At 44.9% G+C, this 24,949-nt stretch overlaps 6 protein-coding genes across 6 annotated transcripts; 2 read left to right on the plus strand and 4 right to left on the minus strand.

Annotated features, from left to right (window-relative positions):
- Positions 1-40: 40 nt before the first annotated feature.
- On the minus strand, positions 41-3,271 carry slc25a20 (solute carrier family 25 member 20). The gene is made up of 10 exons (XM_056606288.1): positions 3,119-3,271; positions 2,911-3,024; positions 2,291-2,383; positions 2,000-2,127; positions 1,788-1,878; positions 1,541-1,658; positions 1,368-1,440; positions 1,141-1,250; positions 919-1,043; positions 41-616 (listed from the first exon to the last, which is right to left on the minus strand). Exons 2-10 carry the CDS (start codon positions 3,013-3,015, stop codon positions 554-556), a joined length of 906 nt encoding a protein of 301 aa, XP_056462263.1. The 5' UTR covers positions 3,016-3,024; positions 3,119-3,271; the 3' UTR covers positions 41-553.
- Positions 3,272-3,361: 90 nt separating this feature from the next.
- Positions 3,362-11,089, minus strand: LOC130402175 (NCK-interacting protein with SH3 domain-like). Its single transcript, XM_056606304.1, has 14 exons — positions 10,777-11,089; positions 9,813-9,925; positions 9,466-9,673; positions 9,275-9,350; positions 8,761-9,044; positions 8,380-8,670; positions 7,731-7,901; positions 7,496-7,582; positions 7,021-7,159; positions 6,832-6,912; positions 5,954-6,082; positions 5,713-5,802; positions 5,443-5,615; positions 3,362-4,963 (listed from the first exon to the last, which is right to left on the minus strand). The coding sequence occupies exons 1-14, from the start codon at positions 10,945-10,947 to the stop codon at positions 4,724-4,726; spliced, it is 2,253 nt and encodes a 750-aa protein (XP_056462279.1). The 5' UTR covers positions 10,948-11,089; the 3' UTR covers positions 3,362-4,723.
- A 261-nt stretch (positions 11,090-11,350) lies between these two features.
- ndufaf3 (NADH:ubiquinone oxidoreductase complex assembly factor) lies at positions 11,351-14,492 on the plus strand. Its single transcript, XM_056606298.1, has 5 exons — positions 11,351-11,486; positions 12,194-12,389; positions 12,643-12,709; positions 13,128-13,228; positions 13,354-14,492. The coding sequence occupies exons 1-5, from the start codon at positions 11,401-11,403 to the stop codon at positions 13,459-13,461; spliced, it is 558 nt and encodes a 185-aa protein (XP_056462273.1). The 5' UTR covers positions 11,351-11,400; the 3' UTR covers positions 13,462-14,492.
- Positions 14,277-17,699, minus strand: zgc:112334 (uncharacterized protein LOC619199 homolog). The gene is made up of 11 exons (XM_056606473.1): positions 17,658-17,699; positions 17,331-17,438; positions 17,130-17,229; positions 16,881-17,015; positions 16,590-16,788; positions 16,338-16,469; positions 16,052-16,151; positions 15,721-15,892; positions 15,226-15,370; positions 14,879-14,933; positions 14,277-14,719 (listed from the first exon to the last, which is right to left on the minus strand). The coding sequence occupies exons 1-11, from the start codon at positions 17,697-17,699 to the stop codon at positions 14,573-14,575; spliced, it is 1,335 nt and encodes a 444-aa protein (XP_056462448.1). The 3' UTR covers positions 14,277-14,572.
- Positions 17,700-18,218: 519 nt separating this feature from the next.
- Positions 18,219-22,085, plus strand: LOC130402148 (transmembrane protein 43). The gene is made up of 12 exons (XM_056606274.1): positions 18,219-18,367; positions 19,027-19,170; positions 19,264-19,398; positions 19,583-19,677; positions 19,799-19,848; positions 20,108-20,177; positions 20,266-20,336; positions 20,428-20,555; positions 20,733-20,807; positions 21,028-21,129; positions 21,267-21,384; positions 21,476-22,085. Exons 1-12 carry the CDS (start codon positions 18,350-18,352, stop codon positions 21,676-21,678), a joined length of 1,209 nt encoding a protein of 402 aa, XP_056462249.1. The 5' UTR covers positions 18,219-18,349; the 3' UTR covers positions 21,679-22,085.
- A 538-nt stretch (positions 22,086-22,623) lies between these two features.
- LOC130402167 (rho-related GTP-binding protein RhoA-B) lies at positions 22,624-24,800 on the minus strand. Its single transcript, XM_056606296.1, has 5 exons — positions 24,696-24,800; positions 23,722-23,879; positions 23,434-23,554; positions 23,017-23,147; positions 22,624-22,901 (listed from the first exon to the last, which is right to left on the minus strand). Exons 2-5 carry the CDS (start codon positions 23,875-23,877, stop codon positions 22,728-22,730), a joined length of 582 nt encoding a protein of 193 aa, XP_056462271.1. The 5' UTR covers positions 23,878-23,879; positions 24,696-24,800; the 3' UTR covers positions 22,624-22,727.
- Between the last annotated feature and the right edge of the window lie 149 nt (positions 24,801-24,949).

Genomic DNA, 24,949 nt, shown 5'->3' on the forward strand with positions numbered 1-24,949 from the left:
CGATCTTTGACAAATAGAAACGACAAGATGAGTTTCATTAGTACAGTTCTGTAAATGAGTTTAATTTGACATGAACAATATCAAGGCGTGATGTACAGTATGCACTTGGTGGAATGTAACCATACATTTATTGTCATTTTGAAAATTATACATAATGAACACACACACACACAATGCACCTTTTCCCTGATATTATGTACATTTATATGCAGATAGGAAAGTAAGGCACAAGTTCGGTTCACTCCTTTCCTAATAATATAACATTTTCAAAGCAACAAATAAGGAGTGAGAACGTTTCTGTGTGTGTGCATCTGTGTGAACAGACATATCATTGGTCTTACAATTGCCCCAATGACAACATATTGTCTTGCAATATGAACTGTGATCACATACCATGTTTACTGCTAAAATCCTGATGAGGGCCTTTCATACCAACCCTTGATATGACTGGGGTTTGACAGTGATGATGTGTATTATTGATGTTTTGTACCTGGATGTTCCATTTTTTTTCTGTTTGGCTTCTAAGCTACGGACGAAAGGCATCCAACCTTATTCACAAGTTAGGGGCTAACCAGTTCAAAAACTTCATTGCAAACTCAAACCCAAGGAAGCAGGCCTACAGAGAGATGGAAAAAGAGGGGCAGAGAGGCAGAACAACAGACAGATCAGTCTAGTCTCCAAGAACGTAAAACCCTGTAAGACTGTTATAAATACATGAATAAATACACAATCATAATCTAAATCCATTCTAGATTTGCTTTGATGCAAAAAAATTAATGACAAACCTATTCACTTTTACTTAATCAAATCTATTTTAAACCTGTTGTAATCGACTACGAATGTCATGCTTCATCCATGCTTTTCCCTCTTGCTCCGCAAACTACGTTCAACACATTCATTCAACGTTCAAGCACTTACTGCGTTTGCTGGGAAGGCTCGAAGCATCACGGCGGTGAAGCCTTTATAGAGAGAGCCGATCCCCTCCTCCCTGATCAGCTCCCGCAGCACGTCACGCACGCCGTTGGGGTACATCCCTTCAGCAGCTGTGGGGGGGAAAAGATACGATAGGGTTGAGGTGGACCGTTGTACCCGTTACGCATTGTGCCCCTGGGTGTGATGAGCCTACATCGGCAGACCTACCCGTTTGGTAGCGGGACTTGAGCACATCAGGTGGGATGGCCACGGCCCAGTTGAAGACCCCCGCCATCCCGCCGGCGAAGAGGATGCTGGGGATACTGAGCTCGTTGTGACTGTGGGGAGACAGAGGACAACAACAACAATGGGTGGGGTTACAACACAGGCTTCAACATTGACATCAATCTATTAAAATGCAGATGTAAAAAAAGGAAGCGGGACGATCATAGCACCTCTTTCCTGCGGGCGTGAGCAGGTTCTTCAACCATTCGTAGGTCATGAAGTACATTCCACTTGCTGGCAGATCTGAGCAACAGGAAATCGAGAAATGCGGTTAGGGAAATGTTTGAGGAATTCTATATATATTCCGAAGACTCAGACTCCACGTACAAGAGTGTATCAGTACCTCTCAAGAGTGTAAGGCCAGTGCCTTTGTAAATTCCTCTTATTCCATTCTGTTTGTACAGTTGTTTCACACAATCCATTGGCCCTGCATATTTCACCTCCCCAGACGCTGCCTGGATCTGTGTGTGCGCACGCAACACAAATCACACACGCATTAGCTAGTGACTTTACCCCAAACCATGAAACCACAGACAAGGTGTAAAATCCCCTTTATGTTAGTACATGAAATGAACTCAAACGCCACTGACCTGGAGCAGACATTTGATGCGCTCTCCTGGGGCCATGATGGCGGTGGTGAAGACACCGGAGAGCATGCCTGCTGCGAAGAGCTGGGGATATCTGGGGGGAAGGAGGGGGCGCAAGGTGGCTCATTCATCCCATAGACGAGAGGGAGGGAGGGAGCGAGAGAGAGAGCGAGGGATTGAGAGCAAGTCGAGCCGTTAGACGACTGATCACCTACGTGAGGATGTCGTCGGGGGTTTTCTGCTGTAACTTCTTGCCAAGGCCAAAGCCGAAGAAACAGACCGCAAACATGGGCGTCACTCCAATGATGGGAGCAGCCATGCCTTTATAGAGGCCTTTCATACCCTGTGATGGAGGGGAAACAGTGTTGAGTAGGGGCCAATGACAGCATTAAGAGAGAATAGGCCTATAGGTTACCTGTATTCAATGATCTTTTGTTAATCAGTGAATGTGTCTCTACTGCAGAAATCATTACCAAGCTGTTAGCCTGACCATATGGTATACTGACCTCTTTTGCAAGTGTCTTTCGGAAACAATCGATGGTGCCGGTGTACGCGAGTGTCTCTCCAGGTTTAGGCAGTGGCTGAGTCTGCAATCGCACCTGAGGGATGGCCGGCAGATGTACAGTAACCGACCGTTAACGTTTACAGTATTAAATACAACTGATCTTGTCTTGTGATTAGGTTTGTTATGCAAGTTAAATTGTAGTTTACATACAGACAACACCCTTTTCCTTAACCCAGTGCTGCCATATGCTTGAAATTATGAACACTGATGTAATGTTTCTGGATCAAAAGTATAGGTAATGAATTTAAAAACCCTGTTACATAACACAAGGTACACCCTAATACGCCAATAAAGGAGTGCATATAGGTCAAAGGGCTGCCATGACTTGTAGGCCTGCTAGAATTCTAGCTAACCCTTTCTATCAAATAGGTTATTATAATAAGCTGTCCAACTATTTAATGTTTCGTTGTGCATATTGATAGAAATAAGTAGCCTAATATCTACATTTAAAATATACAGTATGGCCGCAATTAATGCAGTTTCATATTCAGGCGCTTTGGACAAGTTATTTACTCACAATTTCAAATCATAGCATGAATGCTGCAAAACAAAACTCGTTACTTTAATGGTATCCAGCGGATGACCGGCGAACACCAGACAGACGCCCCCGAATCCTCCAGCGAAGAAGTTCTTCCCGGGACTTATTGGCTGAGCCTGCTTGGCCATAGTGGTGTTCTGAAACACACAGTGGCAACGGAATTTAATGAATGAGCGAACTGTCGCACAACTACACCCTTTACATTAGATAGCATGGTGCAAAAGAACGAACCTGATGTGGTTTATTTTCGTGAATGTGTTCCCTTCAGCTGTCACCACTGTCGCAGCACTGCACTAGAACGACCGATACCGAAGACCTTTCACCCAAATAGCTACCCGGATGTATTAGACAGTAACACACCTGACGTGTGTGCTCCTTTTTTTGTGTCCGAGTTGGATTGGCTTGGCTGTATATTTGTGTATATCTTCAGTAAGACAGGAAATCGTACGAAATGTATTCTAATATTTCCACATGTAGCCATTACGATTTTATTGGATTCAACATATAAGGAAAATACAGTCAAATAGCTCACTCCTTGACCACGATTTGTATTGGGAAAATATAATTTTATTAGTTAAACAGTGGAAGTTCCAGGTAAACACAAAGGTGAACACAAACACCGAACGAGCCCTCTCTCAAACATACAATGTACACAAGCAACCATGTAGGTACACACTTACTCTCACTCATCTCAACACACACATTTAACTTTGTGAAAACTAGACAGGTATCAATGTAGGGGTTTGTAATGCCACAATTAGTTTCCAAAAGAAAATGCTATATCAAGGACAAAAATAAGTTAAGTCGATTTAAGGAGTGATTGACACAATACTAGGAGGTATTAGAAAATATAGAGATAACAGATATGTACAATTGTAACTCTAGCTGATGCATTTATCCGTAAGAAGTATCACATTTCCCATCATATTATCTAAAACAGGACCTCTACCAATGAATGATGTCAGATATGATCTAATTGCTGAAGCAGTTCAGTCTGCAGAAGTGGTGCTGGAACAAATTTTCTGGCTTTATTGTCATTATTCATATATAATTCAAGTAATTACAATTGAATCCTGTGTTGTGTACCACATATTATTCATAGATAAAAACACAGGGTTCTCCAATGATTGCTTGGGCATTATAACTCATGTCATCGAAAGCTTGGCATCCAAATCTCTTTTCGAAAGCAATGGTAGTTGCAGGTTGCCGTGACTGCCAATATTAAATAGGTTATGGCAGAGTTAGTATGATTTAGTAGTAAGCAGCCTTATTGCAGCAGTTCCACATTAATAAAAAATGAAGAAAATATCTTCCTCACATCAACTATCAAAAACTTAATATCCAATTCTTTCCCATGCTGTTCAGACGCAATTATCCAACTGTGTGGGTACACTCTCAAAAGCTTTCATTGCAATTCATTTGACACATTATATAACATATTTTCTATTTTAGCTTTTTAGCTCAAGCATACAGTACTCTATTAAGACAACGAGGCTCTTAAATATCACTTTCCAATAAAGAGAGCCATTCAAGCATTTGCACGATGGATGCAACATATTATTCATCTCCAATTATCCTCCAGTTATTCAGCATTCACTTTTTTCCTATCAAGCGGGAAAATTGCGAACCATAAAAAAAATTTGCGAATCCAGCCATCACAAGCGATGTGCCGATGTAAGCCGCCTTGGGACAAGGACAAATTGGCGAAAACAAAAAATTAAATTGATCCACCATTACATTAGCTCTATTTTTCTTTCTGCATTCCGGATGGATCGTACGACCTGATACGATAATCAGAGCAGGCTGGCGGGTCGGGGTGCAACGATGGCGATGCGGTTACTTGTGGCTCTCACTGAGCTGGGGGAACTCCCTGTAAATCTCCTGCACGATTAGCTTATCCATCTGTTTCGCCGTGGCGCCGCTGTCGACCGAGTCCCCCTCCTCCTCCTCGTCGTCCTCCTCCTCTCCCAGAATCCTCTGCAACGCCCCCTGCAGGTCGGGCAGCCGGTGGCGGTGCTCCAGGTAGTCGGTGGAGCGCATGATGGAGTGCATGAGGGAGAGGTACTCCATCCTCACCTGCCGAGAGGAAGGAGAGGCATGGATAAAGCGTGAGGCGCGCGTTTGGCTCAGAGAATCAAATCAAAACAAGCTGACGTCATGCGAGCTTCCTGGAATGGGCCGGGGTCGGGAGTTCTTAGCTGGGAAATGAGTTGCTGAGGGACTGGAAAAATAAGCGCTGATCAGAAGGCTCATCAGAAGGGAAAGCTAGTAGATCCTTCTTTTTTATATATATAATGCATCATAGGAAATCACCAAAAATATCATTCAACACAAGATCAGATCACACTGAGAGCTAGGTCACGGGGTCCACCAATGAGAGAGTCTGGGCCGCGAAGGGCATCCAAGCCTTAGAGGCAGTGGGAGCCAGAATTCATTAGTGTGGTAGAGGTGGTGACGGATCAGAGATGTGATGTGGGTGGGCGCGCGTGTTGTAAATATGTTGCAGGACATGTAAACATAGAAGCGGTGAGCTGGTTGCGTTGACCCCGGCTCACCTTGTCTCCGGGGGAGAGGTCAGATATCTGTCGGACGGCGATGTCAATCATCACCATCATGTCAGTGCGGTAGAAGATGTCCGCCGACTCCCGGCTGGCGAACACATCCTGCAGGAACTTGAGGACGGAATGCGGGGCAGGTGGGGTGTGTTTGAATACACACACGGGGTCGTCTGCGGAGGCAACCGGCGAGTATGTGTGAGAGGGATGGCGAGTAGAAATATGCGTGAATGACGTACGGAAATGAAGTCACAATGTTTTGCCTCTTACCGCCTCGATTTAAAAGCAGCAGTACTTTTTCCGAAAGTATTTTCACATTTTTCTTCATCAACTCCTGCATTATCACATTGGCACTAGGCACTGGGAGAAAAAGTATAATTGAAGATTCATTTAATTAAATCGAAGACTCACAGAAATCTCACATAAAACAACCAAAAACGATCTCCAGGCTCAATCGCTGCTATTCAAAGATCCAGATACTTCAGTAGAGTGCCACGGAGGCGGGCCGCACCGGTGTGGTGGAGGTTGAAGGCCAGCAGGAGGTTCAGGAAGAGGTCAGGGAGCTGCTCCGTGGGGTCAGAGGGAACCCCCTCCTCCACCACGGTCAACAGGAACTCCACAAACTCAGCATTCAGATGTTCTGTTGAAGAGGGGAAACCGTTCAAACAGAATGCATCAAGATATGTATATTTCAGGATGGGGGTGATAAATCCATTCATCTAAATTATTCATGATCGGAGGTAGTCACAAGGCAGTCACTTGAATTTTTTCTTTTTTCGCAATGGCCAGTGTCATGTGATTTGGTGGCACGACCTCGTTTTAGTAGGAGAAGTTCAGGCCAGGAGATAAAGACATTTGCAGCCTTTGACGCAGCCCTCGAGCAGTACTGTCTGAGCTGCCATTTTGAATGACAACCAATTCTGTGTCAGCCATGACCAAACATGGTAGTGTTTTAGGATCTAACGTGTCAATGAACACGGTGTGATAAGACACAAACGAGTACACTTTTTTGCCATAATTATTATGGCTTCCTTTTACACTAAATAAATAATGCATGACTTGTGAACATAAATAATGCGGAACACGTTTTGAATAAGCTGCCGTTTGTATTTTGAGTGTCACCTAAATCATGAACCGCTCTATCGACGTCCCAAGACGGCGCTAGTAAACTTCCGTGTATAAATAGATATAATATTAATAGAGGCTTCAGTAGTAAAAAGCAGAAGAAGGCAAATGCAAATGCCCAAGTCATCTTTCTGTTAAGAGTATGCTGCACAATTTTTTTTGATCAACGTGTTTTTTTTAAAATCTAGAGCATTGGTTCATCGAACATTGATGACTTCAAATCCCTCTCCCTAATGTTTACATACAACTGTTGTGTATCCATACCATAGTGATGATATGGCACTTGCTCGCCCATAGAGAAGATCATGGAAAGTACCAACGCTGTGTAACACATCTTCTGATGCTCTGAGGAGAGGAGAAACGTATCAACGACGATATACAACAGAGACATTCATCCATGCAGGAGGGTTGCCCGTGAAAGCGTGGATCCCATTCCAAGTACGGTCTAGTCACCCTGTGTGGGGCTCTGCAGGTCCCTGGCCAGCTCCATGGGCAGGATGGAGTTCAGCAGGGTGGAGATGAGGCAGGCGTCCAGGCTACAGATGGCCCCGAACACCTTGAGGAGCAGCAGGCGCAGGGACACGCGGTGCTCCTGGACGCACACACACCCACACACACACACACACACACACACACACACACACACACACACACACACACACACACACACACACACACACACACACACACACACACACACACACACACACACACACACACACACGTAAATTTAATAACCAAAACATTTTGCTATTTTATTCCAAAAGACGCAACACAGCATTGCAAACCCGTGTTATAAAAATGTAATAAAATCTGTTTGTTTTATTCTGTTATGTAACATATAAAACAATATAAAAACACAGCTCGATACAGTTGAATGACTCCAAACAGGGCGATGTTGTACGACAGACCGAGGCGGACCGTTTACCATCTGATAATATGACACTAGTGAAAGAACCGGCTCCGAGTGGTTCCCCTTGCACATCCTCTTGCACACCTCTGGATCCGCATCAGTCTGCATGAGGGGGAAGTCACACCTCTTTAGTTTTCCATAGCAACACATAGAAAAAAAACAACGCCATCAGTAAAACAATACAACCACCAATTAAACAGTGAATGCTTATAAGCCGGTCACGACCCCGGCGTGTTGTGTGTGCGTGTACCAATATCTTGAGGAGTTCCTCCAGGTAGCAGGAGATGAGTGCGTGGTCCTCGTGGAGCGCCCAGCTGCGCTGCTGGGAGTCGTCGCGGTGACGGGCCAGGTCGCTGAAGATCACCTCCAGGCGCTGCTCGTCGTGGCACACCTGGCCCTGGGGCAGCGCTGCGCTCTGGTCCTGCAGAAACAGACACGGCCGCTCAAACAGGGGACACCGGTATGGAGAGCACACAACCCTGCTGGTTGACTGAGCATACATTAGGGCTGGGCAAATAATCGAGTTCAAACCGACATCGCAATGTTATACAAGTTGTTCTGCAAATCGCGAAGCCTGCGACTAAAAATAAATTAACTTGTTATTTTTTTCATGCATCAATTCATCTCAACACATAGGCCTGGAGAGCAGTTTATACGTTGACTGCTTCCGATGTTGTGTTGGTCATACTATAGAATGATTCATTGCATGTTAAGTGATTAATACAGAACATAAGGAACTTTAAAAAGATACAATCGCGTACTAAATCGCAATATTGGTCGAAATAATCGCAATCTCGGTTATTTCCCCGTGTTGTCAAAATGAAGTCTGTAGCGCGCAGTGAACCCATGCCAGGCCGGCGCGGTGCGAGGCGCGGTGCGAGGCGCGGCGCGGCTCTGACCTTGCTCTCCACCAGCGACATCAGGACCTTCTCCAGGGCGGCGGACGACCGCGGCAGGGTGGTCTGCAGGTGGCCCACCACCACGCCCACGGCCACGCGCGACAGCTCGTAGCTCAGGCCCGTGTTCTTCCGCACCAGCTCGATCAGCTCGGCCCCCGTCGTCATGGGGACGGGCTCGGAGGCGCCGGGGCTGCCGGGGGGGCTCTCGGCGATGGAGGGGGGGGCGATGGGCCATTCGCTCTCGGGCTGGTCCTCCGTGGGCTGGGCGGTGGGGGGCTGGGGGGAAGAGGCCTTGAGGGTGAAGGGCTTGGGGGTCGAGGCCTGGGGGGTCGAGGCCTGGGGGGTCGAGGCCTGGGGGGTCGAGGCCTGGGGGGTCGAGGCCTGGGGGGTAGTGGGCTGGGGGGACGGGGGCTGAGGGGCCGGGCTCTTCCTGGCGGGAGCCGCCTGGGGGGGTCCGTCCAGGGCCGGGGTCTCGAGAGCCGGCAGGGCGGGCTTCACGCGGCTCGGCACGGGCGGAGGAGGGGTGCTGCCGGCGACACTGGGCAGGCTCACGTCAGACGAGACCACCGAGTGGGAGGAGCCAGAGTTAAGGGAGGCGGAGCTTATGGAGAGGGAGGGGCAAGGGGACGGCGGAAGAGAGGACACCCTGGAGGGAACATCTGGTTCTGCGGAGAGGAAAGGGAACAGACTCAGACCGGAGGGTGGGGGGGGGGGGGGAGTTTGTCCTCCGGTTACACTCCCTTAATAAACAGCAACCTCAAGCTGCCTAAGAATAGCATGCTTCTTAAGCCTATACAGTAGCAGCAGGTAACAAGAGACTTGTAACAACCCCCCCGTCATCCCATAATCAATCCCATTTCCATGACCCGATCACAGATCACTCGCTCGGTCTGACCTGGGCGTCGGCCGGCGAGCTGCTTCTCGGAAGGGGGCGGAGTCACGGGGGCGGCCCGTCGCACCTGCGGCGGGACCTGCAGCGTGCGACACAAAGATCGGTTATCGCGACGCAAGTCAACGGCAATCGACAAAGCGTCCGTACGCCGCTCAGTGCGTTCGACTGTGCACGTGACATAGAGGGTCTAGTACATAAAAGCCTTGGTCTGCTTGCATGTTGTCCAGGCTCCCTGACAGCGGCACGCTGCCCTGGCGCCCATAGCCCGGGTTGAGGCCGTTGGGCGGCTGAGGGGATTGGCTGAGGGAGATCTCACTGTTGGAGGACGGGAGGCCCTGCTTGTGACAGGATGGCACCGGGCTTCGTCGGGCCAGAGTCTCTTTCCTGTGGTGGATCAGCTTTCTGTAAGAGAAGGATGAGGGAGTGTCATTTTTTAATGGGAGGACGGTGTCTGTTTCATTCATTGTTTCACTTTTATCTCTGGTGCGTCAGGGACAGGTTTTTCGCTGAAAGGGCAGATTATCCGGATCTGGGGACTCACTGTAGCACATCTCGTTGCTCCAAATTATATTTGCCTTCGTTTTTCATGGCCACATTATGGATGCCTTCGATGGCTCTGTCGATGGACTGCAACACATCATCCTTCTCTGGAGCCTATGGAACAATCCCCATGAGCAAGCGTGAATATTTAACATCATGGCATGAATAATTTCATAACTGGAGTGGAAACAAAGAGGAACATATTTTTGCCTTGGGGGCATAAAGGAGCTACCAACCGACAAAATCCTGCAAATAATGTATCGATTCAGACTTGAAAAAAAACATGCTTTCAAAAGATTCACAACCTAGAAAAACAACAGGAGAATGCATTCACAGCCTGGTCTGAGTCATCTTCTATTAGTATTGCAATCATGTCGCTAAACTCAAGTTCGAACTGGTTTTAAGTTTGGGTGGTGAAAAGAATGAGCACGTCTGCTCACAAAACGTGGGTCTGTAAGCTCAAGGCAAAACCACATTAGGCATGATGAACATCACTACCTTTATTAGACGATTGTGACATGATATGGTGGTTGCGTAATAAACATTTGCATGCACAAATCAATATCGTTTGGATGCAATTAACGGAACTGGTTCTGCCACTTTCTTCTGGGACTTTCGCAGTAATGACAGACGTATTGCCCCTGACACGGCCGCACGGCTAGAGATGCATTCACAATCCACGGATGTCGCAGCTAACAACTCATGCCGGCTTTTTGCATAAGGCCATAAACCCCATAGTGTACCCAGCTATAGTTTGATATTTCAAATTACATTAGGGCATTCATGAGGTTGTTATAGATCCGGATATGTAATCCCAACACTCAAATCAAACTTATAGGGCCTGCTGCGTACAGATATTGCGCTGTCAATGACCAATGTGCGAGGATGTGATACATATAAGTGCAATCTAAGGAAACACTCCCTTCACTGTAAATGTATGTTTGGTTGCTGTCTTATATCCTTACCTGGATTTTTTCAATGTAAGACGCCGGGATGTACCCGGTCTCGCCAGTGCTGCAACGCGACCCGAGCCACCAGTGTTTATTGCTTCTTTCAAGGATTAGAAAGCTTTCTTCAGCAGCGAAATGAAGCGAGTTGGGCTCCGTGGGTCGAAAAGCATACAGGGAGCGATACATCTTTACCAAATTAATCCAATCCAATGTTTCACGGCATGTGGCGATTTGGTAAAAGTACCCAGTGTCTTTATTTTCCCCTGGAGATCCGATTTAAAGGGAGTATTCACTGCATGGCCTGATCGCTGCGTCTATTTACAACGGAGGTCTGCCACTGCCTTGCAACCCTGCCCAATAAAAACCGCAGGGGGCGCACGTCAGGAGTACGCCCCCTAGGTAGCTTAATCGATGCCAGATAATAACTTCACAACGTCTTTTTGTATTGCTAAATGCGACGCGTTCGACATTTGAAATTCACAAGGGAATAATAAAATAAAGTTACATTTTACCGGAAAACACTGAGTTTATTTGAAAAAAGGACAATGTTGCCTTTGGCTGGAAAAGTGCGCCTGGTGTCACACATAATGTCTTCCCCTTCCCCATTGCGTTACAACCGGTTACAACATCCCCATCAATATGGCCAGCGTGATGTGTGCCAGACTTCTCCAGAGATCAGCACGGGGATTTAATTTATCCACACGGACAACCACTGCTTTTTCAAGGTACCTTCTGTTTCTTTTATTATTAGTGTCCGGCCAGAGAGTGACGCGTTGTCTGCGTGTCCAAATGTCCTTGCATCGCCACATGCCTTCCGTAGGAGTTATGTTATTGACTTTCAGTGGAACACAGAAGGTTATCATTTAAGGCATCCCCTTGGAAAATAGCATTTACCTTATGGTTTGTTTTATGGTTCAGATAAGACATATGTTCCCTTTACCTTGTGTTATTTTATTGTGTATTTATTTATTTTACGAGGCATATGCTTAGTGTTGTCATGCAAATTATTCATAGATGAACAATGATATCATTGTGATCTCGGAGGCTGAGAGGCACTAATGAAATGGCCATGGTTAATAGGGCAAGCACACAATAGTTCACGTTCTTAGTACACTGGGTCTTGTGAGGTCCTAACAGTGGTCTGTTTGATAACAAGAAGCTTTCCTTCAACTTGACTTGACACTATACGTTATATATAGCCTACTATATATTCACCGCTGCACCTCACATGACGTCTTAGCTCACCAAAATAATAATATCACTTTTATTATTACGTTTTATTATAATAAACCTACATGCTAACTGCCTTTTAACATTTCGGTCATTGATATTTCCATCCATTGCCATGTGCTACATAATGGCCCATTCTTCTTTAATTGTCCGTTGTGCTGACTAACAGTCTTCTTGATACATCATGTGTTGTGTCTCCCAGTCCCTTCCAGTGTCGGGCCCACCGGCTGGGCCCCAGCGATGACGAGCTGTACCAGCGCACCACGGTGTCAATCATGCAGAAGGAGCCTGGGGCCTCCATTATGATCCACGGCTACAGCACTAGAGGGTTCAACATAGACGACAACAAGGTGTACGGGCCCTGTGCTCTGCTGCCGCCCGCAATCCTGCAGTGGAACGTACGCACTGGGTTTTAATGATCCCTGGTCGTCCTGGTGGAAACATGCGCCATGTACCCCTTTGGTCGTTGCTGACATCCATTTGGTTCCTGACGATTTATTGTAACGTTTTCACTGCAGTCAGCACCTTGGTTCGAAGGTCGTCCAAAGAACCTTTGCACTTATTTTTATTGTAGTGGTTTTGATTTCAAATGTCTGTCCGTCTGTCTGTTGATTGTACTGGTTATGATTTCAAATGTCTGTCTGTCTGCAGGTTGGCGGCCACGAAGACATCTCTGAGGAAAGCGTCTCACTCTTCCACCTGCTTGAACCAAGGATAGGTATAACAGCTGTCTACCGCAGAATAGAAAAACATCCATTGATACATGCCAAAGTTGACCCTCTCCACCAAGTGGTTATAATTTCAGGCAACCCAAATATAAATGTTTGCCATACTTGACAATCTGGACGATGCGACTTACTTAGCCAGTTTATCAAGAGATTGTTCTGGAGCCCGAGCATTTTCTTTATCCCTTGAGTAGCAGCATGGAGTCAGGAGTTCAATAGAGTATTTTATAAGGCTTTCCATAACCAGGCCGTGGCACAATAATTAGGGAACATCGGTTTACACCCCATTCATACAGGCAGAGGAAGCTAGCTCCCCACTGGATAAGATGGTGACAGTGTCTAATGAGTACAACTTCAGCTTGTTTTTGCATTGAATTGCCTCAATTGAATAATGCCTCCCAATTCACACAGAGATGCTGATACTGGGAACAGGTTCTCGAACGGAAAGAATCAACCCTAAAGTCCTCGCCTTGCTGAAGAAGAAAGGCATCGCTGTGGAGGTCCAAGACACGGTAATGAATCGCCAGCATGCCCTCAAAATATCAAAATATTCCATAAAGCAAAATATAGTTCAGTGGTAACGCCGCCGTAGCTCCTCTCGTCTGACTAGCATCCCTTCTCTCTTTTGGTGCTCCAGGCAAACGCTTGCGCCACCTTCAACTTCATGATGAGCGAGGGTCGGCTGGTGGCCGCGGGTCTGATCCCGCCGTCCGTCAGCAAAGCTCTGGAAGTACATGAGGAGTAGCGACCAAAAATGACTGATTCATTACAGATCTTCTCCGAGGGATTCAAACCAATGACCGTCCCTTGCTATATCGGAAAACCGTTCCGTGACTACCACTTCCAGGGGCCGAGGAATACAACATCATATTCTGCATTCATTATTACAAACAAGGCTGTCTACATATCCTCCTGAATATCAGTTGATGTGTAAATTAAATTTAAAATCAGCTGTGACATCTGAGTTTAGATGTTACAATGTCGATTCTGTATAGTTGGCTTCTCTTAAGTAAGGACTACAAATGTGTACATGAGTAGTTCTGTTTTATGTGTGGTACTGTCATGTGAAACAACCACATGTAAATTAATCTTATTTGTAAGAGGATCACTGTGTTTCAGGGAAGTGTGTTCGAATATATTTAAGTATATTATTTACTGTGTATATTTATAAAAAAAGACTGAAAACATCGTGTGTTTTATAAAAATCGAGTGGAATGAAAACCAAAATGGAAAGTTAAAAGAAAGCACAGCAAATGTTTCATTACATTACAAACATGGGTGGGTGTCTGGACTGTGTCTGGACTAAGCCCTCTTATCTCAAGCCCTTGTTGGCAGTACAGTTTGGAATCCTATCCTGATAGGTCCTTTGAGAAGCCATAAGCCTTATAGACGCATCTACCCATAAATCCCTAGACATCGCAGGGATTCGTCTTTAATCCACTCTTTCGATGCGCTTTAATCAGTGTGCATCGTTTGGGCCCACACACATTTGGTAAATGCACACACTGACATGTCTTCAAATCTTATGTAAAAGTATGCCTTGAGACTTTTATAGGACAGTATGTTTTTATTCACTCAAATCCAGAGGTGCACATTTATAAAAAACAATGTTGCCCCAGGCAAATACTTTGCTGTGGCTGCCATCTCTATGCTCCACTACAAAACAGACTCAACACCCTGCACTTATCATCTGTATTACAAAACACACTCTTCAAAACCTGCACTTATCAGCTGTATTACAAATCACACTCCTCAAAACCTGGCACATATCAGCTGTATTAAAAAAGACTATTCAAAACCTTCCACAAATCCTCTATCTAACACAAAACTTAAAATATTTAATAGAAAAAAAGTGATCAGTTTTCTTCTGAGTCTTCAGGCGTTTCTCTGCGTGCTTCAGCAAAGCAGAACTCTGTGCCTGTGATTCTGTGATACATATCTTTGATGTCTTCGAACTCCGTCTCAAAATCTGTTGTTGCATCATACGAGCGGGTTACAAATATCTAAAAAAGTGTACAAAGAAGACATAAATGATTGTTAAATGACTGATGTTGACACACACTGAGTGTGTGTGTGTGGTCAGACAGCATTACTTTTCTAAATGTATAAGATATTATCCGTCTCCCAAGCAGGTTCCGGTACCCAGAACGCTCCGTTCATACCTGGCTCTTTGCTCCGTCCTCTGAGGGAACCACAAGGTTTTTAATGGAAACAAACCTGTAAACAAATGTGAATCATCAGTAGTCAATGTCTTTATGTTAACACCATTCATTTCATAGAAATGCACTATTTAAAATCCGAATGGCCGAACATCTGTGAAAGTGAGGACAGTATCAGAAAAGCCAGGGAAGGCCACGTGACATAACTCAACCTGAATTACTTTGTCTCGGAAAAACACAGACCAATGCTATCCTAATACTGTGTTTAACGTGGGGTTGCATTGGCCACGCATTATAATATCAAGAGTAACACGCATTGACAAAATAAGATGAAACGTTGCATCGAATACTTTTGCAGGATGGGCTGCAGAAGTTCCAGTGCAGGTTGGACCTCCCTCTCTGGGTTGCTGGTTTCTATGGTTGTAATCACCGTGGCGATGTACATCCCCTCTGAAGCCACATTGTGGGTGCAAGATACCATCGATATGGAGACATCTTAGAGAGAGGAGAGAAGAGGTTTCCGCTGTGGTTCACGTCTTGTGCCAGAATGATCTACTCTCACTTGAAGTTGTAATACAGCACAGAAAAATAGAAAATCCCAAGATGTGAAAACATTGCTAGTAGAATATAGTATGGTTCAGTGTGTATGTGTGTGCTCGTGTTTGCTTGTGTGTGTGTGTGTGTGTGTGTGTGTGTGTGTGTGTGTGTGTGTGTGTGTGTGTGTGTGTGTGTGTGGGGGGGGGGTTGTGTGTGTGTGTGTGTGTGTGTGTGTGTGTGTGTGTGTGTGTGTGTGTGGGGGGGGGGGTTGTGTGTGTGTGTACATGTGGGTGTGTGTGCGTGTTTACCCGACTTCCTGTGGAGCTGTGCTTGAGGGATGATGATGTGACACGAGCTGGCCTCCTGGGTGTGTTTGATTGGGTGGTTCAGTATGCAGATGACTCGTATGACTCGGCCCACCCTCTTCACGCTGTGGGGCACGTAGCTGGCCCCGCAGATCAACTGCTGACAGCGGAACAGCTGGAGCAGACACAGAATAATTATTATAATTCGAATAATATTTTTTTGTTATATTCAATACAGCTGAACACTATCTCCCATTTGTTTCTACGTAACAGTTGTTGCTATTATTATTATTATTATTATTATTATTAATAATATATTTATTTTTTTACATACGTCTCCTTGAGATTTCACCCCTGCAACTTTTCCGTCTTCGATGACGATTTCGTCCACCAGCCTGTTCACCATGTAGGTCCCTCCATGTTCAGCACTCAGTCTGCAGCACACAGGGGTACCGTGCACAAACGTCTTCACATCCATGTATAGATAGACTATACAGTATAAACAGGTTAACTATACCCTATGGGTAGACCTTGTTTTAACATACTGTGAAATTTATTGCATTTGTGTGTGTGTGTGAGAGATGTTCCTCTCCGTGTAATGAACAAGTGTGTGGCAGGACCTTGCGAAGCCCTGGGGTAGTTCCCCCAGCCCGTTGACCGGGTACAGGTAGGGGCTGCTTTTAACTCGGGCCATGGACTCCAGGTACACCCTTATCCGCTTGATGCTCTCCGTGCAGGGCTGGTCTAAGGAACTACATGGAGGAAATAGAACAGAGTGGACATTTTCAAACGCAAAACTTCAAACCTTGGTTTGCTACTCAAGGGATTGGTCAGTTTTTGTGTATTTGCGTTGGGAGTTCAGTATTACTGACTCCTCACTGTGCTGCAACGCCATGGCGTGGACGGCGAACTCCATGACCTCCGGCCCCAGGTCAAAGTGCTTGAAGAGGTCTCGCGTGGTGGTTTCCTTGGGGTTGATGTCCTGGTGCGTCCGATAATCGCCAACTTCAAAGTTCAGGATGAAGTGGAGAAGCTTCCGGAATCTCCGCTTGTCAAACATGCCCAACAGATCTGTGATGATGAACACAACCTCGATATATCAGTGTGGAGGATCGGGACTCCTCCTGCTTTTTTAGTCATGAATTCAGACGAGAAGGTGACACCTGAATGAAGGGCGTCTTCTTCGGTGGCCGGCACTGTGTGGACTCTGCCTGCTCTGTAAACATAACTTCCTTCGATCACTTTGAAGTCCAAGTACCGCATGACATCGGTGTGTACCAGTAGTTGGATCATTGGACCTGACCGGGAACACAAAACGAGAAGCATTAACCAACGCATAAAAATACGGCCTTAAAGTTAAGATAATGCAAACTTGACAGAGCTGCACAATGGGCGTTGCCTCCTATTCCCACCATTCACAAGGAAGAATTTAGGGATGAGGTCGACATTCCAGTCTTTCCCCCGTCCCATGGATGGAGATGGGGGATTTGGACACTTGAACCTCTTGTACAGCTGTGGGTTTAGATCATAGACATTGCATCACTGGTCAATAGAGACAGCACATAATATCGGACAGTGTTTGTTGGTTCATTTGTTTGTTGCTGAACACACACCTGTTCCAGGGGGGTAATGGAAGCGATCTCTCCACCAAAGTATGGATTCTTATCAATGTGAAGAACTCTTTTACCATGCATTGACAATATAGACGAGAGGATACATTCCTGAGAGAGGGAGGGAGAGAGAGAGAGAGAGAGAGAGAGAGAGAGAGAGAGAGAGAGAGAGAGAGAGAGAGAGAGAGAGAGAGAGAGAGAGAGAGAGAGAGAGAGAGAGAGAGAGAGAGAGAAAGAGAGAGATGTTTATGAGTGACGCAAGATATTAAATTAGTTTAAAGAATATTTGATTTTACTAATGATGATAACTATGCTGAAGGGTGTTCTTACCTTAAGGCCTGTTCCAAGAACAATGATGTCATACTCCTGCATTGTAACAAAGCAAGTCCCCAGTCCAACAGATCCACTGTCTGTCTAATACCTTTGCTAGTTGGAGATGTGGAGGGGATAATAGCTGAGAGGAAATGCTGTGCGTACCTATTTATAATAATCTTCTTAAGATGGACATCCCAGACGGTGTATCCTAGTGTGTGTGTGTGTGTGTGTGTGTGTGTGTGTTTGTGTGCGTGTTCATGTGCGTGTGTGTATGTATGTGTGTGTGTGTGTGTGTGTGTGTGTGTGTGTGTGTGTGTGTGTGTGTGTGTGTGTGTGTGTGTGTGTGTGTGTGTGTGTGTGTGTGTTTGTAGGCAATGTTTCTCTATTCTCTGTGGATACTAAGTAGCGGTTGGATTTAATTTCTATAAAATGCAATTATAGAATATGTAAAAAGAAAAGAGGACATCGTTCTTTTTTTATTTCGAGTAATTGTTTTATTGAGCGCTGATATGACTACATTACCCAGCATGCCACTGGTAGAAGAGCCGGGCTGTCATAAGCGGAGCGGGGTCGCAAGTCGCAACGGATCAGACCAATCCTCTGTATCCCACACCAACGCCCGGAACTACAAGTTTTGCCCAAGGCGTAAACATCATTGCACTTCCTATTTTTCTATCTAGTGTATACATCGTTGCACTAGGAAGAGCATGTCGTCCACACCTCCAGTAAGTTTAATCTCTTATTAAAATATGGGTGTAGCGGTCGCACCCTTCATTCCTCACATTTCAATGCAATGAAGAAATGCTCTGCTGAGCTGCTAAACATCTCAATAACTAAATAATTTATGATGGCATTTGTCTCTAGATGTCATCTATGTTCGGCGTTGAAATATGGACATTTGTTCAAGTCAGATGAGAAACAAACCATTCAATGCTATTTTGCTAATATCTATCAAACTATCTTCAGCTATGTCTTGCTGACTTTCAGTGGTCAATAGAGCTGGTGAACTAACTTTATTTTATAGGACTAGTATTTGTACTTCGTTAACAACGACTGTCCCTCAGGATTTTTGCTTGTGTATAATTGTAATACAAGGTCATACTCATGTGTACCATCAGTGTTTTTAATGGGATTCTTTAAGCAAACTGTAAAGGTAATGACAATCCCCAACGGTGCCTTTCTGATAAACACATTACTTAACACTTTCTGGATCAACCGATCAATGAGCTCAACTAGGGCATGACAGGCTCAAACTTGCATCACTTTCAGAACCAGATCAGGTCTTAAATTAAACGTTATCTTACGCTGTAAAAGCCTATTGACGTTTGATATTTTTTTTTTTTTATGAATTCAATGCACTTTCAAACCTTTCTCTTTCTCTCAGTTTTCAGGGACGGAAAACTCTCATAAGCGTGTATCGAGCCGCTCCAATCCTGGATTTCTTGAGCGCCTGGGGGAAACGGCGGGGGGGACGGTGCTGGGAGTCGGCCTGTTCTTTGCATCTTTTTACGTTCTCTTTACCAATGAGGTAAGAGAATCCAACATGAAACAACGGAAGCCAGTCTTGTGATATACAGAAGAAAACCCTTTTTTAAATGTAAATTATAAATTCTCTACCCAGGGAAGGGCGCTAAAGACCGCATCTTCACTGGACGAAGGTCTTTCTCTGGTGGTGTCCCTGAACCCGTTCTCTAATGTTGACTACCAGAATAACGACAACTTGGTTCACCTCTCCGCCAAATTACGGACCTTGCAGGTACGTCTCATTTAAGGGCCAGTCATCTTGGCTCTTTTGCTTTTGAGCCATTAATCCATCACTGACATTTTTTATGTATCTTAATTTTATTTATTTTTAGGTTTCTATCACATTATAATTATAACGGTGGTAATGATGATGAAAATAACAATTGGTGAGTATGCTCTATTCATGCTTTGTCCAGCCCTTGCATGACCCAAACTACAGAGTGGTGGTGCAGGCGGTGCAGCTGAAGAGACAGGTGGAGATGTATCAGTGGGTGGAGTCCCATGACAGCAGGTTTGTCAGGTTTCATCCTACTACCAGGTCACAGGCCTACAACCAGGGTTTGAGCCGGGAAAGAAAACCCGTCAGGTTCAACACTGAATTAAATGTCCCGTTCTCTGGTGATTATTTTCAGGGACTACCAAGAGAATGGAGAGACCAAAACAGAGACAACATACAACTACAGTGAGTGTGTTTATGCTGACAGCTGGGACTCGTTCACGATACTGATACAAGCCGACACAATAAGGGTCTACTTCACTTGTAACACAAACATGGTTGTTGCACTCCTGCTGTGTCCAGTGACCGTCTTCTCTCTTTTCATATGTTTTCAAAAGAAGCATAAATTGCTGCTGCATACATTTTTGTATTCGGCAATGAGCCACAATATGCCTAACTTCCTTTGGGGATCCATGTTTTTAACTAGCATTACTCCTCTCCTCAGATACAGAATGGAAATCTGAGTTGATCAACAGCAGGCACTTCGATAAGGAAATAGGTCATGAGAACCCAAGGTACTTCAATTATTTTGAATTGCCGAAAGTTTCATTCAATCTTGAAAATGTATGATTCATATCTGTTTGTTTTTCTACTTTGCTACAGTGCCATGGCGGTTGAAAGTGTGACTGTAGTGGCTCCTGAAGTCAGGGTTGGCCCATTTCTTCTGTCTAAAGGTAACCCTCTAAAGTACAGACTGAAGCCCTGTGTACCATCACGCTTTATAACTAGTACTATGTCATAGCCTATGCACTTTCTACTCCAAAGGACTTGTGGAGCAAATCAATAACTTCCAGACTCTGCGGCTGAAAGATTTCCCGCCCTTCGAACCTGGCTCCTTTCTCACCATCTATGAGGACTATTTCTACCACACCCCATACCCACGTAGACCAGAGGTATGGGAAACAATGTAAAGAATGTGCTGCATTAATTGCTGCACGCGTGCATGTATGACGGCCGTCTCAAGCTCCACCACATCTGATACACGCGTATACATGTATTTAGATACTGCTGTAATGATGTACTCCTTTTCATTGAGGGATGAATTTTAACGTTGTGCTGTTTTCTGTCAGGTAGGAGATGTGAGGGTGAGCTTCTCCTATGCAGGCCTCAGTGGGGAAGGGTTTTATCCTGCTCCCGCTGAGACGGTGAGTTGGTCCTAGCTTCCAGGTGTCTATGTTGATCTGTTTGCTAATCATGGACTTAATATCTCCAGTGTATCTTGAGTATACTTTGAAGACATGATGGCCATTTGGTACGATCAAAAACAATATTGTTTTTAGAAAAGCAAGCGTGAATAGAGTCGTTCCTCTTAAGTAAAAGTACTTGAGTTGACATCCTTCTCTTGATGATGACTGTTGACCTCAGGTCAGTGTGGTAGCAATGCAGAGCGGAGAGAATCTGAAGTCCTATAAGACCGGGTCAGGAGACCGACTTGAGTTTCTCTACCTAGAGGAACTCTCAGCACAGGTGGGTCTACTCAATACATACATACTCTCAGATTGGTTTCTTGTGGTGTGATTGTGGAAAAAAATGTTTACATCAGCAGATACAAGTTGTGAAGCATTTCAACTGTCATATAACCGAATAATATATTTTGTCCCTAGGAAGTATTCGAGAAGGAGCACCAGTCCAATGCCATGAGGACTTGGGGGCTCAGGTTTGCTGGCTGGGCTCTTATGTTCCTTGGTATCAGTTTGACCACACGCATTCTTTACACACTGGGTAAGCATTTGCCGCTATGGCAGGCAGACAGAGAAATATCCTATTTTGTTTCAGGATCAGATTATTGATCAGCCTTGCGTTTTCTCCACAGTGGATTGGCTCCCTGTTGTCAGAGAGCTAGTTTCCTTGGGGCTGAAACTGTTCGCCTTCTGCATCTCCTGCTCGCTCTCCCTTCTCGTCATTGCAAGTGGTTGGCTGTTCTACCGGCCCTTAGTAGCTCTGGGTCTGGTAGCGGTAGCCCTCCTTCCCGTGCTCATTGGCCGCGCTCGCGCTCCAGCCAAGAAGAACCAATGACATTCAGGCTCATGTTTTTTGTCCGCTTTTCATTCTGTAACCTCGTCAAAAATGTTTTGTGGCGTTGACTTGCGTCCGGGGATTTAGACTGATTGTGCTTTAGATTGTTTTAGTTAATTCTGTATGTTTGTCTCAATTCGATAAAATGTATGATGGGTACTTTACTGAATACTTTAAATGTTTGCCAATCAAGCCAAAATGAATTTGTATGTACGGTGTTAAATGTTACACGGTCGACAAGTTGAACTTTATTCTGCACTTATTACTTTTCCTGACTAAATGCATGTGCCTTTTTGCATTGCAAATGTTTGCTTGCAGGATTTAAATAAAATATATATTTTTACTTCTCATTGTGTGTAAATCCAGCCAAAGAATAAACTCTTAAAACACATTAAGCATTCATTCAAACTCATTCATTAATGCAAATTATCTCAAAGTAATTTATTACACAAAAACACCAAGTTACATTTGTGTTTTAACAAAATGAGTTTCCAGTCTTCTCAGATTTGTGCATGTGATCATAAAGCACATAGGTTTTAGTTTTTTTTCTCAGTAAGAAACACATTAGAACTCAATTTCGAGTTCATGTGCATAACTGTATCTTCAAATAATTAATGACTATAGGTCACAGTGTATAGGTACTTCACCCTTCTAGTTGGCTCTTGGAAACATTCCTTTAGAGCAGCAGGAAGGGCTTAAGCACTTTATGCTGTTGGCAGGTATGACACCATAGGTCCCCTGGCTGACCTCTTGGATAGCATGGTAATTGTAAAGAAGGTTGCTTTCAATATGGCAAAATGACTCAGGTTAAAAGTACAAAAAAAAAAGAAGTATTTCTCATGACCTCAAAGTTGAATACTGACAAAACTACTTGCCTTAGACAGAAAATAAAAAGAATTACACCTTTAGTAAAAACGGGTGAGCACAGTCTCATGTGTGGATGTGTTTGGGTCGGTCGTAGGTGGCAGGGGGTGGGGGGGGGTGGTCCGTTGGTTCCTCTCTCGCGTTGCTCCCCCTCCACGCTCCCACGTCAGGAAGCAGTGGCCCCTCTACAGCAGAAGACACTTGTTGCTCTTCTTGCCCCGCCGGGCCTGTAGCGCCGCCCTGGTGGCCATCTCAAACACTTCCCTCACGCCATCCTTTGTTTTCGCAGAGCACTCCATATATCCGAAGGCACTGATCTTGTTGGCCATGTCACGGCCTTCCTCCGGTTTCACGGGCTCCTATCGGTGGGAAGAGACATGTTAGAGTAACTAACTACTAACTGATTACTCGATGTGCATCTATGTACGTTTGAACGTAAAAACGCAACTTTCTGGGCACTTTTACGATGTTTACCTGCTTCATCTTGGCAAGCTCCCGGCGGGTGTGCTCGTCGTTGCGCAGGTCTTTCTTGTTCCCCACCAGGATAATTGGAACGTTGGGGCAGAAGTGTTTGACCTCGGGGGTCCACTTCTCGGGGATGTTCTCTGAGAGGAAGAAGGAAACGCAGAAATTTTAGCGACAATCGACACAAACTTCAGAAGTGAAGAGGTTGTTCGCAACCTCTGCTATTTTCTAAATTCATTCATTTTTTCTTAAGTGTACTGATGTTAATTAATCACTATAATTTCCACATTCGTAATGAAATTTCAGGCTCCTTAAGTAGCCCTGCTTCTATAGGGATTAAGCTTCTATCAATCAAACAATATATATGTTCTTCTTTGGTCATCCCTCCACTCAATTGATCCTCTTGAGATGGGTGCTCTTCCTTACCAAGACTGTCGGGGCTATCGATGGAGAAACACATGAGAATGACATCAGTATCTGGGTAGGAAAGTGGACGCAATCTGTCGTAGTCCTCTTGACCGGCTGTATCCCAAAGAGCCAGCTCAACCTGCATGTAAAAAGTGAAAATATTATACAAAGCCGATCCCTAGAAAAGTTATTTATCAAATGCATGAATAAATCCAAGCACTGATGTGTTTTAACATATTAATGATACATTAAAATTAAAATTAAACCAATCGAGAAGAGACATGATTGAAAGGAAGTCATCCATACCTGTTTGCTATCCACCTCAATGTCAGCAACATAGTTCTCGAACACAGTGGGTACATAGACCTCTGGGAACTGGTCCTTACTGAACACTATGAGCAGACATGTTTTTCCACAGGCTCCATCCCCCACTATGACCAGCTTTTTTCGAATTGCTGCCATAACTTAATTGGGAAAGAGGAAAAATAAAAAAGGTTATGTAGGGAGGTTTTATTCAAGCCAATACAAAATACAGTAAATTGAGGGCTATTTATTAATTTAAAAAAAACAACTGCCACCCCTCATGTTACAAACAACGATTCCTCAGGCGACTCTAATTTAAGTCTATGCTATTAATTTGTTTGGGAAGCCAGACATCAGCACAGATGGACGTTTTCAGACAGAGGGTCACCTCGACACATCATTAGGGTAACGATTGGTTAACAGATTATCGGTTAAACGATTGGGTCAATCAGTCCTTGCACTGCACACAGTTCAATCACAACACACGTAACAAGTCATAAACAAGGACATGGTTTGTCCATCATGTTTCATTGGGACAGAATGACCAACGTTACGCCATCATTGCCTCTATTTTACCTCCCGAGGAGGATGTTGTTTACCAAAGACTGCGCTAACGATAGCTTGTTAGCAGTGGACATCTTTGCCAGGTTTTTAGACAACATTGTCGTGCACTAAATGTTAACGGTGTTGCCCACGGTACGAGTTTGGCACTAATACGACCCAATGTTGACACATGTTTTGTGACTAAACGATCAGATACACCCGGGATGATCCCGACGATACATTTCGACATTTCGATCGCAAGGCTCGGCTAACGCAGCTAGCAAGACGGAAGTGGAGCAGAATGTAGCTCAGAGGCTAGGCGGCTCGCGCTGAAAAGCTCGTAGAATCATCAGTTTACTGCGGCGGAGACGAGTCGACTCCTCGCGTCGACTTTGTATTATGGATCGCCCAATGGCGTGAAATACAGTTCTTACCTACTAATGGGTTTTAAAGCAATATAATTTCCTGATATATTTGACTGGCCTTCTTCGTCGCTGAATAACTGCGAGACTGCCTGTTCTTGGGTTTGCTTGGGGGCGGGTGGTGTGGGAGGGAGGCTGGGGGCGGGTGGTGTGGGAGGCTGGGGTTGGGTGGGGTGAACGTGGAGGCTGGAGAACAAGCTAACCCTATGTCGGCAACTTATCAGACTGTAGACTCGAGGCTACTCTTTCAAATGTAATAATAACAA

The sequence above is a fragment of the Gadus chalcogrammus genome, chromosome 13 (genome assembly GCF_026213295.1).
Source record: "Gadus chalcogrammus isolate NIFS_2021 chromosome 13, NIFS_Gcha_1.0, whole genome shotgun sequence".
Taxonomy (NCBI): domain Eukaryota; kingdom Metazoa; phylum Chordata; class Actinopteri; order Gadiformes; family Gadidae; genus Gadus; species Gadus chalcogrammus.